Here is a 15715-nt window from a genome sequence, read left to right as displayed (position 1 = left end):
TCTTTATTTTTTGACAAATGTCGCTAATTAGATGAAGCAAAATCTGGTTAAATTTTAATAAATCCTGATTTTGTCATTTCTTTAACTTTCATCAATTTTTTAAAATGAGTATTATTAATTTCTTTATAACAACCACTCGGAAGAAATGGATGAGTTTTTATAACAAATTTTTTTTTTATAAAAATCACTATTCAGCATTAAGAATCGCTGTGATTGACATAAGCTTGCTAACTTTATGTTTAAAATTTGTCTCAAAGAAAGTCAAAAACAATGATAAAATATTATAATACGTATAATAGCGAATAACAGATGTTGCACTTCAGAATAATAAAACGAAACAAACTGCAGTCACTGCTTTCAGATGCATAGAATTTTTCATCGCGATTATGTATGTTGAAAATATGACGTATGGTGATAAAAATTGAATAAACATCGGAACAATATAGCTCGTAGCACGTGACTGATGTATTAGAACGTATTGCATAACCCATAAAATTCGTACAACCGCAGTAACCAATTTTAAACTAACAAGAGCATTTTTCAGAACACATCGCACATTGTATTTTCTATGAACACGTCTGGTAAATTTTTAATAAAGGACGGATCTCACTTAAAAATACGTAGAACATGTGTTTTCAAAAATGAATAAAATAGCCCTTAAAGAGATTCATCATATAATGTGTAAATAAGACATAGATGAAGAAATGCATATATGCTCAATACCTCAAAAAAGTAATGTAAACTCCACTCTGTGACAGCGCTATAATTTTTCAACCGTTTCACGTTACACGTTTCCAGCGAATGATAATGAGACTACTGCTGTGTTTGATAGGAACAGATGGTATACGAAGGTACTGGAGCGTCTTTTGTGAATGTTAAGGAAGTTGTTGACAAATAAAATTTCAATAGCGGTCTGTAAGACCGACATTACAGTTTAAGAGTTACAGTTTAAACCATTGTACTTCACAATTTTTCTATCAATTTTCTAAAATAAAAAAATTATGTTAACTTTTAATAATTTTTTAAGCCATAAAAATACTACTAAGCGAAGAAACGTGTCAGCATCATAAAAGAAGCTTATTTCGGCTTCTCGTTAACGCGAGAAGTGTCCTCGCTAACGCTTCTCACCGGTGATAGATGCATGCGCGAATGCACCACAAAACCGCCAACACTGCCAGGTAGAAGGCGGCCGCCTGAAGAAGATGTCTATGTTGCCCGACAGGATTAATGGTCCAGTGCAGAGGACATTCGCCGTTGCTGTTCTTGACTGTGCCCTTGACCATGATTTTAGGCTAAGGCGCACACACTTTAGCAGTCACTGCTTCACCGTCGCGTTGCTTCGGTCTGTCCAATCGTCGCGATTCCTTCCTTAGTTATTACAATTCACACTTTGTCGCAAGTTTATTTGCAAAAAGCGTTCCTCGCGATTACTTTTACGACCGTTTTGCGATAGACACATGTCACACGTATTAACCGCTGTATCACGAATTTAACAGTTATTGTTCTCTATCTGGAAAATTGGAACGATCGAAGTTGTATTTGAAAGAAACCAAAATAAACTTTAGAATTGTGACAAGTGCAGCATTTCATCGTAAACTTTCTTTCGCATTTTGAATACCAGTCTAAATAAAAAAAAAAAAAAAAAAAAAAAATCATTGCAATAATAATAAAAACACACAACTACGCTAAACGAGAAGAGATTTTTAACTCCATAATCCAAATGAATTCTCTATATTTTTGTGAATCGTAATTTCGGAGTAAACAACGATACACACAGCAAAAAGAGCAAGCCAATCATTTGCAATCTTTCTAGTAACAGTGGTATGCGTAAGAAAGATTTGATAATACGACTGAATAGTTCAAACGTAATGGCACACTTGATGGACAATATACTTTCGTTTCTGTCAAGAATGTTGTCATACACGTTAACGTGCCATTTATTTCAAGGTTCAATTAAGAGTTATGATGCATGTTTATTATCGATACCTGTCTACATACAGCCTTGGCCAAAAATATTAGGCACCTTACATTTTTAACTCGAAGGATTCAAACAGAAATTAAAATATGAATTAACCTTTGTTTCAAGAACCCTTTAAACTTACGTATGCCAGTAATCAATATGAAATGATAAAGATAAAAGAATTCCAAATAATGAAAGATAAATGAAAAAAATACAGAAGCTTAACAATTTTGGCCAAGGCCGTACATGCTTAGAATGTGCTATTAAATGCTGCTAGGCATATTCAATATTCGGAATTGGTCCGAGGACACCATGAACTAAACGCGTCTCTCTGCTGTGCCACGTCAGAATTTGATCTCCATCCAGAGAGTCGAGTACAGCGATTCCAAGTCCTTGTCCTTATTTACTAATTTAATCTTCGTAAAACTACCTTTCATAATATAATGTTAGTTCCGTCCGAAGAGTCTTATACTGGACGTTGAAAGATTTATCACTCACGATGCAGAGTTTTTCTTTTATGTCGCAGTAATATAAATCCTCTTATGAAGTATTGGCGCCTTGACCATGTATGTACCGTAATATATTTCCAATGTCACACTTGAGAGTCGAACTTAACGTGAAAAACCGCAAGAAGTATCGACGAGTTGCTGTTACCGGCTAAACTAATGGCGCTCGTATAACTACATAATTAGAAAGTGCTGACGCGTTTAACCGCTGCCGGAGATGCTAATATCTTTTTAATCTAAAACTGCAATTGACCGGTTATGATTAACCTTCACATCTATAAATTCTTTCTTTTCGCTTTCGTAAATTTCAATGGGTTTTAATTAACTTTTTTTTTTAACTAAACGCTGAAACAGATAGAATTCAAATCTGTAAATATTTTATTAATAAAGTTAAAAGTTATGTCGCAAACAAGAGTTTTGCAAAAAAAAAATGAGAAAAAAAATATTTTATTCTAAAAATCATATTTTTATCAAAAAAATAAAACCGAGTACCGTGAGAGTAGAAAGAAAAAATCATTAACTGAAAAAAATACATTATTTTTTTAGTTTCATAAAGTATATGTAATTATTTCAGGTAAAGTTGGACTATTTTGAAAAAAAATAAAATCAGATATTTAAAAAGTATGAGAAAAAAATGTTATAATATTACAGCAATACATTTTTTGGGATTATGTGATTAATTACGGTTATTATACTTATCACAATTAATAATATGAAAAAATGATAATATGAAAATGCATTATGCTCATATGCCATACGATGGAAGAGAATCGACTTCTGTTCATTGTTAAGAAAGATGATTACATCTCGATTACGACAATCGACTTCGAACGACCGGCTTAACGTGTGTATTTAATCGGAACGAATGGTACATTGTGAACAGACCCTTAGACGTAGGCAATGTCACCGCGAATGGTAAAAGCTCCATCGAGATTGTTTCACGGTCTGGCAAATGATCAATGAACGAGCCGATTTGCGCGAGAACGATTGCCGCTGAGAAACCGCAATCCTACTGCTGACTATGCAAGGTTGCAACCTACGAATATTGATCTCGAATGCAATCTCGAGAATTTGGCTAAACTAATACGGCAATCGGTTTCAGTGAAATAGTCACCGGGAACTAGGTTCACACCACCATTTTAGATCCGAATGGAACTAGAATCATGTCGATGAAAAACATAACTGACTGGCCAGTACATGGAACGAACGATTTTGCTGAAGTATCTCAAAATTTAGCTAGATACATCGAAAAACAATTTTATTGAACTATCAAAATAATTCAAAAAAAAAGATTGTAATTGCTATAATTTAACTATAATTCGTAATCATTTTTTATATCAACTATATACATCTATAAAGTAGTAGTAATATATGTATACATGTATACATATTCATTATGTATAACTATAGGGTAGTAATAATAATTAAAACCTATAATTTGCGTTGTTAGAACAACTTTTTTTTATAGTGTTCAAATCATGCAAATTATTAATAACGTATTAATTATTATTAGTACGTAAGTAGTAAGCAAATTCTTAAAAAATTATCATGTTCATTATAATTGTAGCTGCATTTACTACATAGAAATGTTCATGTTATTTTTATTATTCATACTTGTTCATTATTATATTAATAATTGAAATTATAATTTATAGTAAAATTACTTCATAGTTGGTTATAACTATAAACATAAACTTATTATTACTACACTGTAGTGATAATAATTATAAAAATGGAGCTCCTAATCTTAATTACTTTACCATGCAATTATAATCACAAATACCAAACACTTTTCCCCCAGTAGACGAAAGACGTTCAATCACGATGATTAATGTTGCAAAAAGTTTTGACATTCTAGCAAGCAATTTGAGCGTCCTACATAATTATTTTAACAAAATTATTTTCAAATCTGTATATCCAGCTTTAGATACCTTAGCAAATTCGTACTTTCCATGATAAAGAAAAAAAATATTTAGATAAAATCAAAGGGAAAAATCAAAAAGATAAAAATATATATCACTGATCCATCTTAATATATCGACTGTTTCTTTTTAAAATTAATCGCTTATTTACAGGACAATAACAAATTAATTAACGATTATTCGCTGGACCGGTGTTGTTAGATAATAAAAAATGATTATGTTATTATACAGCTGCACTGCATATCAATATTAATTTAATAAAAGCAATAATCATGTGTTTCTCTCTCTGAATACGACAATAATTGTATCGAGCAGTGCGGTAACTAATATGTGCAGTAACTAACGGCATGTTACTGTCAACGCCCATAACGTAATATTTTTCGCATCGATGCACGCGATACATTCACAACTACAGGCATTCGCGCAAGTTTCATTCATAGACTACAATCATTTAACGTAGGCAGGCGAAATGCGTCGACGACTCATTTCCCGTTTCTTCAATGGGCTATTAATAACGCCTCGCGATTTAGAAGTCATTCACTATTCGCATTGTTACGTAATAACCCGATTATACGTGCACGCGATACAGCACTATTATAATGCAAAACACAGATAAATGCATTAATGTGTGTGAAATGAAAGCGCTTAACACGCATAGAATTAAAAATAGAAATTCCAATAACATGAACTTTATTCATTGAATTAATCTATTCGATTAAATCGTGATGAATTGCATAAAGATATAGAAAAAATAGAAGAAATTAAAATAAGAAACTAGTAATCGAGTGAATGTTATTGTTATCGTTTTCACTTAGTTTTATGTCTACAATCTGATTTTTTTGGCAAAATTTTATTTTCAAATTCCACTGCTCAAAATTCAACTTTTATTTAATAAAAATGTTAACATTTGAATAAAAAACTTATTTAGCAATGTAATAAAGATGTTGAATTTGGCACAGAAAAATTTCGCTAGAATACAAATCTGAAAATAATTATAGATTATTAAAAAAGTTATATTAGACGTTTAAACTAGTTGCTAAAATGTAAACATTTTTTAGCAATCTTATCATGCTTGAACGTCCTGTATAATAATTACTTTAATGGGCTAATATAAAATTGTATCTATTTTTGTTATATGTAGCTAACTAAATTTTTAGAAACTGCAGTAAAATTGTTCTTTTCCGGCAGAAATCTTAGAGCTTTTTTTGAAATGGAAAAAAGGCGTAGACTGCAAACGGAAGGTCAAATATGATTTATGTCTTGACTTCTCATGCGGTAGAAAAGCAGCCACGCTAATAAACAAAGTTAAAATAACAAAAAAATTCACTATCATATGTTTTATGTATGATCATTTGGAAAGAATCATTTGGAAAGAATCGAGACTGAAGATTTATACGCGCGACGAATCGATGAACAGCAGTCAACAGTGAAAATACGATAATTAACCAGAGAAACTTATCCGTTAGAAAACGAAGGCAGTACGCATAAACCTGGATTCCCATAAACCTGTCAATCGTAAAACTGGAACGACTCTTGGTACAATCTGGACTAGTTTTCCTTACCAGATATCTCTTGTTCGTTATAAACAAGTTATCATTAAGTGTATCACTGTTATGGACATACACGTTACCTTCAGAATTATATCATCAATTATAACGAGAGAAACGTCAATGCGACAAACAATTATACGGAGCTTGAACGTTAAGACCTTCAATGGTCATCTAACTAACGCAATTAACGCGAATTATAAATGCTGGAAATATAAGCATGAAAAAATTAACTCATTAAAGTCAAAGGTTCAACTTAATTAACAGGAAAATACGGAACGCAAGCAAGATATTAAATAAGAGTTGAGATAAAAAATTTAAAGAGTGAAAGAGAAAAAAATTGAAAATGAGTTGTGCAACAAAGTAGTTATAAACTACGCTGTAAAAGCATCGTACAACTCGTTTATATTTATATTAAATTATTGAATGTAACAATTTTTAAATTTGTTGCAAAAATTAAACTGGAATCGATTAAAAAAAAAAAAGATTTAAAAGAAGAATTAAAGAGAAGAATATTATTTATGATAGTTACGTCATCGTCACAAATAAATCGTTAAACAGAAAAATAATTGTACATCGATCATCAGAATTCGAATATTACTTTACGTGACCAACGCAGTGCAATTTAATGCCAACATTAAGTAAGCGATGCACGTTCGATCGAAAAGTCATTAGCTTCAATCTTTCTTCACACTTCATCGAATAAATGCACATTGTCAATTAAAAATAAATTTATCTCTTCGCAAAACCCAACATTATCTTGAAACTGACCAACAGCATTAATATAATTAAATCATAGATTTAGAATGTATTATTTATACAATATAGAAAATCTAAGAAAATTTTATGTATTACATAATTAAGATATAAATTCAAATCGCAAATAATGTATCATTGAGACAATGATCAATAATATAATTGATATTCCAATAATTCCTCAAGTTTCTTAAAATATCTTCTCTTTCCATTGAAAAAGAGTTTGGTAATAACAAATAAACTTTAATAAAATAATTTTAATTAAATGTTTGATTAATATAATATATATCAAATATTTAATAATATTTAGTAATTAAGAATAACCAAATATAATAACAGTAATCAATATATGTATAGTCAATAGTAATCAATCGGTTATTAAGCAGTATTCAAACAATTAAATAAATATTATTTAATATTTGGTTTCTATTAATTGAACATTTAAACTATTTCATTAAAGTTTAGTAACTACATATCACTTAGGTTTGATTACACTAGTTTAAAGGCAAAAATTATTTTAAACCAGATAAGACAATGAAAACACATACTGTACGAACGCACATGCACGACACCCATACGTCACACTGATAACCGACGCGGAATTTATAATAATAAGTATCTTATATACATAGATGTAATTGGATAATTAGATTGTGCGTAAGTGAATGCACTGACAAGAAGAGTACTCAAGGAGCACGCTTTCTCAATCGGATATCAATGGCTCTTTGTGGCAGCATTAAATAATGTTCCTGTTCATATTAGCACGCATCCTCTACTGGTTCCACTACATGTATTTAGGCGATCAATAAATCTCGAGTGACAGCGAAATCAACGAAGTGACTACGTGCACGAAAGTAGCTTGGAAATTCTATCGACTTAACGGCTTTCTAAGTAGCCTTTTCTCGTAAGACGCGTAAAAATGTAAGAGTGCTCTTGGCCACAGATCCTTTCTAACGTTACACCCTCGTTCCGTCGTTCGTTGCAATAAGGAGCGCATAATCGGATAAAAATCATTTGCGTCTTTCCATCCGTCATGCCATGACGAGGCATTTTATTCTTCCACAACTTAACCTCTGACATTAATCATTTGCTATGCAATATTAAATACGTTCATGATATATTAAAACGCTAATTCTTTTTTCTTTTGTTAATTTAATTTTCAGAAATTTGTACACAGAAAAAAAAACATTTTTGTTTTGAGAATATCTTTATTTTCGAAATGTTAAACTCGAAATTAGATTATATAGCGTTACACTGACATAATTTGCTTATGTGAAGAAATCTTATATAATCTCATCAAGAAAAATGTATTCTCATTATTCAATAATTTTTATGAGTTGAACGAAAAAAATTCGATAGGAAATAACAATACCTTTAAATTAAAAATTAAAATTTTTTAATACTATTATCAAAATAGTTCATACTGTGTTCTTTAGATAACTTATAATATTGAAATTAGGCATTTATATTATAAATTCATTTTAGGCATTTTATTAGACTTGGACCTTTTTTGTTTAATGTAAGAAAATGTACGGACTACCCACTGATTACAAAAATTTAAAAATTTGTAATTTTGTAAGTTGAACATTTCTTGCATAACTGTAGCCATGTATTCCTTGATGTTTAAATGTATTTTCACAATTTTCAATTCTGTCAAACATTTGGAAAGATATATTTGGCAATTATTTGCAAATCTATATAGGCATGTAAAAAAAATCGACTCACTGTTGCCATAATTCAAAATGCATAAGTTATCTAAAATAAAAAATTAAAAAAAAATTAATCTATGTAAATGTAATTCTCGTCTACTTTATAATCAAGTTAAAAATTGATACTTTAATCAAAACAACAAAATTTTTTAATCGATATTTTAACAAAAACAATAAAATTAAAAAAAAATTTTAATCGTTATTTTTACAAAAACGATAAAATTAAAAAAAAACATTCGGTTATTTTGCACCTTTTTTCAAGAATTTTTTTCTCGAAAAAATTGAAAAGGTAAAATTTTTATTCTGATTAAAGGCCGGGCAACAGAGAAACACGTAAATATCTCCTAAAAATTTTTTATCAAACGGTTAAAACTAGATAAGTTATCATGCTAACAGTTTTAAAAAATATTATTTAAAAAACCAAGTTTAAATTTTTTCAAACAGTTTGTACGTTAATAAAAACGTTTGTAAGTCTCTTATCTTTAATCCGCTCTTTTTCTCTCAAGCTATTAAAAAATGTCAAAAAAATATCGGTTTTTTTGAAGCTTAAAAGCGAAAATACCTCTTTAAGCGGAGCTAACAAACCGAGGGAACCATTAATAACTATTATTCATTAATGAAAGTCGTATGATCGATGATTATAATTAATAATAAAGCGGGCGCGAAAGAGAGGAGGATGAGAATTGATTGTGGTCCTATCTCGAGCACATTAAGAATTAAACGATGATAAATATCTTATTCGCTTAAAAAAGTCATTCCAGGTGTTTACACGCTTAACGGATCATATAAATCGACGCTCAATGACGGAAATTAATGCGATAAATTGGTAGCCGTGGGATAGACGTTCGTACTTGTTTTTTTCGCTCTAGCACAAAGGCGCGATTTCTCCCGACCGACAGATCGTAATAACGGAACTCGAAATCGATTGTGCACCAATTGTTTGCCAAAGCTGAAGTGTGTCTCTTGATCTTTTCAACCGCCAGTGAAAACTGGCACGGAAATCTATAGCCCACACGCAACGTAATGCGTTTGCGTTATAGAAATCGGAGCGCATCGCCGCGCCGTCTCGGGGGACTTTCTGTGCGGGTTCGGTAAATAGGAGGAAGAGTTTATCGATGATTATCAATGTTAGATTTCCTTTCCTGTTATTACAGTCCAGGACGGTGAATATTTTTCAAGGAGTGTTCTGCATGCGATAACAAGAATGAATCGCGGATATATCGAAGTGACAGCTTCAGGTACGATCGCTGACGTGAAAAGTGTCGCAGCGACGAATCTCGCTGCGGCATTTCACTCCGCATGCTCGCAACCGCGCCCACGTAGCAACAACTGCCTACATTATTATTAAAAAAAAAATTAAAGAAACATTCTAATAGATATACGACTGTGAAATCGTGCCGTTGCACAATTGGTTTAAATTAATATTTGCTTTAAATTTCCCATAACGCAAAATTCCAAAAAATTTAAATCTTTTATCTGAATATTTTCAATACTTTATACTGTTGTAAACATTCCAAAATATTAAAAACTAGAAATTTTTGCCAATAATATTTAAATATTCACCTGCACATAACGATTTCTAGAATCGCCGATAAAGAATGAGTATGGTCAAAATTATCAAATATAATTGAACAATTATTGTTTGAACAATGTATGAAAAAAATTGATTAATAAAATCTAATATTATTGACTTCAACGAAAAAAATACATACACACTACTGCATTATTTTTCCGCCATTCTATTTGTAAAATATGATTATTTATATTTAACATATTAAATATTTGATAATTTTGATTTTCTGATAGATTCATAATTGACGAATCATACAGGTGATTATAAGTATAAGTGGACCATTATCATGAACCTTCTTTCTTTTAATCTATAACTATAAATTTTGTATAAAATAATTAATGCAATACATGAGATTTATAGAATTTAGATCGCTAAAAATAAATTCGGAAATGAAATTGTATTACATCACATTTTTAAGCTATTTTCGCTCACAAATACCCAGAAATATCATTTTTGGCCTCTTTAAGTCCAATTTTGTTTGAAATATAACGTGATTGAGCAATTTCATTAGCAGATTCGTTTTTAGCGACAAAAAATCTACAAGAATCATCTTGTCTGGATTGTAATCTAAAATTCAGGTCGCATTGTTATCAAATATATTTAATATATTTGTTATTTAATTGTATTACATAAATAATAGTTTGTATTATATTAATAGTTGTCTGTATATTAATATTTTCTGATAGAAATACGTGATCAGACTATTGTGCGTTGGCGCAGTTTCATTAAGGAGCAAATACGATTATGTGGAGTAGATTTATAGATCGTGCACGCAAACGTCGTAAACCCATTCTGATTAGCGCTGGATCTCGCTCCAGCGGAGAGAAAAAGAAACCATGGTCTCACGCGACCACTCGTCACGTCGGCTTTTTCTCTTCCTGTTCTCTCGTACGCCGCAGCCCACGCGAGAACTCTCAACGGTCGTCACACCGCGGAATTCTTCGCGGTTTAAGCACGTTTCCAAGGCGTGTCCGGCCGTCGAATTATGCGGGATATCGGCTACCACGTGCCTTTGTCATAGCCCGTAAAGTCGATCGATCTGTCCTGCGCGATTAGTCGGCGCGCTATCGCGACGAAATCGTTGAAATGCATGTACGGCGTGCCGAGCATGTGGCCGGCCGCCCGAAACGGAAACGTGACTCGTTACGAAACCGATATGTTTGCATATAATTGCCGTTCCATCTCGCGCGATGCATTATTGAGAATTGTTAAGCAACGCGCGTACGTAAACTAATTGCGAACCTTCGCGAGTTTTTATCACGGTCAGTGCTTGTTACCTATATAAAATTATCTATATCGAATTATCAAGATAATTATTTAGATGAAGCAATAGCTTTATTTTATTTTTATCTGGATTAATAGAATGTAAATTATTTCCATCTTTATCTTGGATAGAGAAGTATTGTCAACCGAGCTACCATTTGTCCTAACGACAGAATTTTTCGATAACAGATTGCACAGATCAGAAAATAGTAGCACAATATAAAAATTGTTCCAAAACTGTAAATTCAAAAACTTACAAGGAAATTTATCAGTTATTATAATATGAGTTATATCTATTCCTTCTATTTTTCAACTTTGAACCGTATTGACATAAATCATCCATTCAAATCAAAAAAGGAGTTTTTTGTCAAACAAAACTGTTTGAAAGATTCTTGTTTTTAAGAAATAAGTTACAAATAAAAATATCAAGTTTTTATCCTAAATTGTTTTACTCAATAACAATATTATCTTAAAATTACATAGATAAAATGATATATAGTGTTATATTTTATCTAACTAAATTTAAAACTAATTATCTTTATTTTATTTAGAATAAATTTACGCGTAATTAATTTTTATCTACAAAATTGTAAGTTATCTGACTATTCTATTTTAAGTGCACTGACCACGGAAAGCATGTGATAGGCACGTATAAATAACACTGTGTGACACAAATTAAACTACAATCCAGACAAGATAATTCTTGAAGATTTTTTGTCACTGAAAACAAAATTGCTAATGAAATTGTTCTATCACGTTACATTAAAAAAAAAATTAGACTTAAAAATGCCAAAAATGGCATTTTTATAATACTTCTGAGTTAAAATAGATGAAAAATGTATACGTAAAAAATTTATACATGCCTATCGCATGCTTTCCGTGATCTGTGCATTTAGGTAACTTAAAAATTTTCAAGATAAATATAAATTACATGTAAATGTATTTTAAATAAAATAAAGATATTTAATTTTAAATTTAACTAGATAAAAGATAACGTTATATCGTTTCATCTAAATAATTTTAAGATCTATAAAACTCAGACATGTATTGAATAAACTGCTTTATACAAAATTTACAATTAAAAGGAAAAAAAGATGACAATGGTCCGTTTATAATGCGTTTATAATCACCGGCATGGTTCACCGATTATAAATCTATGGTCAAAATTGTCAAATATAATATACAATTTGTCAAATATAAACAATCATCGTATCACAAGTAGCCACATCCAAAAATGCCATTTTTGACAATTTCAAGTCCATTTTCCTCAAATATGTGACATGATACAATTTCGTTTTCAGTGATAAAAAATCTATAAGAATTTTGTCTAGTTTGTGATCTGAAAAACAAAAGTTTAAATTTGTCACACAGTGTAATACACAAAATGAAGTATTACACGAGTATATCTTCATTGCGCACTAAAGCAAAGAAATATCGCCCGATAACAATTGTCGACAGTGCAGCGTTTCGATTATGGCAAGAGCTATAAAACATCACGTAAAGAAAATGCAATTACATGTCGGATAATTTATCGTATAAGGACGCATCAACAGTCTGATGCTAAACGGTTTTTCTTTTCTACGGTAAATATCAGTACCGTAGATCATAAGCTCCGACGGTTGCAACGTATACGACTAGACGTCGCGGTTAATACCATGTTGATCGTCTTGTCTCGAAACATCTTTCTTGGCGGCACAAATGGCTTCATCCGAGTCTCAACAAAACTAATACAGTCTCGTGAGGTTTCATTGAATAACACAAGCACTTAGCAACAATATTGGAAGAAAACCTGTTATACGCAAATAAGCATGTAAGCGTATTACGGAGCATATGTAGAAGCATAGTCGTTCCGATTGATATCTGTGTAACAACACAAGTGATGATGATATAAAGAATATTTTTAAAAATCAATTCAACAATCGACAAAAATATATTTCTTACATTATTATTTTAAGCAAGAGTCATCATTTTTTGTTAATAACACTAGTTTACTTTTGTGCAAGAATCTATTAAGACTATTTTTAGAATAATTTTCGACGCTGAATTTGAGAATTTACCATCAAAATATTTCCATTAGGTTAATTTTTAAGATATAATTTTTAAGATATATTTTTTCCAATATAAGAAAAATTTTATTAAAATAAGAAAACAATCAAAAGTGTTAAGCATTTAATTTGATGTTTTTTATATGAAAAAGTAATGTAAACAGGCAAATTTCAGCAATTTTGTGATCATACAACCCTCCTTTCAAATAATGTACAATACTACCCAAACCTAGCAGAAATAATTTAAATTAATTTTATATTAACTCTTCAACACTTTTATGCTATAATAGAAACTAAAGTAACAGTTTTATATGCAATATTTTCGTAAATAAATAATAACATTGTTACTATCAATCAACTGTATCTAAAAAATTTGAAACTAATAGAATTTTTCTAACGGCAAATTCAAACTCAGCACTTCAAAATAGAAAAAGCTGTTTCTAACACTTTAAATTAATGTACAATTTCTAAATTAGTAATATACGAAACAAATAGAAATTGTTGTCATATATTCAAATTAATTTCAAATATCCCGATTCGTTTCGAATATTATTAATCAAAAAATTATTGAATCTTGGTTAAAAAAATTTTTTTTTTCAATTATTAAATCTAGCTATAAAAATGGTTTTTCCTGTTAGATTACATTATTATTTTAACTCACTCTTTGCTTTATATATATATAAACATATAAACATAAGACAATATTATTTTTAAAAATTTCAAGATATTTTAAATGTTTTTATCTACTTTCCACTCGTTCATTTTTACTATTAGTAGACAAACAGATATTTTCAAAATAATCCGTAGGAAAAGTGAAATGATCATCGTGTTTTCGTCCCAGTTTTAAGCGGCTACATATTTTAAACGCTTGCAGAAATTCTTCCTCGCGAGACACATCGTTTGACCTCGGGGCGAAATTGGGCCACGACACATCACGAGATGTTACCAATCCTGGTGACGTTATTGTACATTCTACGAATCGTTATTCCGGACGAGATTATTAAATAATATCGTGATACGCTCGCGCGAATGTATCACAACATTTCGACCCAAATGTAATGAAATTTTAAACGTTACAGGAAGTAGAATATTCAAGACAAGGTTACATTTTGGAAAAATCATCACGGCCTCGAAATTGTTAACAAATTCTCGTCAAATTTGATGTTTCAACATGCGCACAAAAAAGTGAATACATTCGCTTCATCTCTAAGAAAATGAATAAAGCGAATGGATTTAGTATTTTATCTTAGATTTATGAATTCTAAAGAGAAAGACTGAGCTTTCGCAAAGAAGCGTCCTGCTGTACTTATTTTCTTGCAGTATATCTTAATATAAACTAAAGACTAAATTAGAATTCTTTGATGACAACACTGTTTTCTGTTGCAGAAAATTAGATCATTTGTCCACTGCGTTTTATTTATAAAGCTGATAAGCTGTATTCATTATTCTCATTGCATCAGATATTACTTTTTCATTTAAAAAATCGATTGGCAATACAAAAATAATTTAGTTTAAATTGCATATTTCAGCATTTTGTGCACATATTCGTGATGTATGTAATATATTGATTAATTGAACGTTGTTAATTAACGTTATTTATTGGCGTCGTTAATTCAATTGCTACAATAAAAGTTATAGAGCATATATTGAAAAAATAAATTTATATATATATATATATATTAATTATATCAATTATATACTATATAAATATATATTATAATATTAAACTAATATATAAAATTACTTCAATTAATATAAGTATATAAAAGTAAATTAATATATAATGTATATTAATTCCGTTAGTATAATATAATGAATAAATATTGATTCTATGAGTTGTCAATTATATTTTCGTTCCATATTCAACTTATTTGATCAAGAGTTGTCCAATTATTCGCACTACATTAATGATTAATTCATGCCGGTCAAATGATATCTCGTGGCAATGAAATCTTAACATGTCCGAATAATCAACTCTATTATTATGCAAACCGTTCTCGTTTGCTCGATGACCCACTTGAATTGGAATCCGAGAGTGGAAGGACGCTAACTGCTGCGATCGCAGCTGGATACAAACATGACCGATCACGTTACGCCGCGATGGAAAATAAATATGAGAATTTGTGCTGAATAGATTTAACTGATCAGCTGACACTTATACGATCGTATACAATTTCCATGATCCGTGATTGCAAAATAAAAGCTTACACGGCAAGAAGTTCTCACATAACAAAAATAGCTTTTAAAACGTGTAATACATTTATCAGATATTTCTTTGGTTAACAAAACATTTTTCTGCTATTAAAATTTATATACTAAACAATATATAATAATTTAATACTGATGGTAAGAGACATACATCGCTTTCATACTGTCTCGTATTATGTTTTCATATTATTTTTATATCTTTATGGGACTTTAACAGCACAAGTAT

The 15715-nt window shown here is 30.4% G+C and overlaps 1 protein-coding gene across 3 annotated transcripts in view; it reads right to left on the bottom strand.

Annotated features, from left to right (window-relative positions):
- The window catches only part of LOC105205206 (SUN domain-containing ossification factor), a 55151-nt gene that overhangs the window by 5883 nt on the left and 33553 nt on the right, over window positions 1-15715 (bottom strand). Inside the window, exons 1-2 of one of the 3 annotated variants that reach the window (XM_039450750.1) lie at window positions 2391-2830; window positions 1129-1510 (exon numbers count right to left, since the gene is read on the bottom strand). The exons of 1 other annotated variant lie outside the window; for it this stretch is intronic. In XM_039450750.1, coding sequence (XP_039306684.1) covers window positions 1129-1283 — 155 coding nt within the window. In that variant the 5' untranslated portion in view covers window positions 1284-1510; window positions 2391-2830. Of the gene's footprint in view, window positions 1-1128; window positions 1511-2390; window positions 2831-15715 lie in introns of those variants that run through there. One more of the 3 variants, XM_026130601.2, reaches the window with a different exon arrangement.

The sequence above is a fragment of the Solenopsis invicta genome, chromosome 6, assembly GCF_016802725.1.
Source record: "Solenopsis invicta isolate M01_SB chromosome 6, UNIL_Sinv_3.0, whole genome shotgun sequence".
Taxonomy (NCBI): domain Eukaryota; kingdom Metazoa; phylum Arthropoda; class Insecta; order Hymenoptera; family Formicidae; genus Solenopsis; species Solenopsis invicta.
The sequence above is the reverse complement of the archived record's forward strand: the minus strand, read 5'-3'. Positions and strand labels throughout refer to the sequence as shown.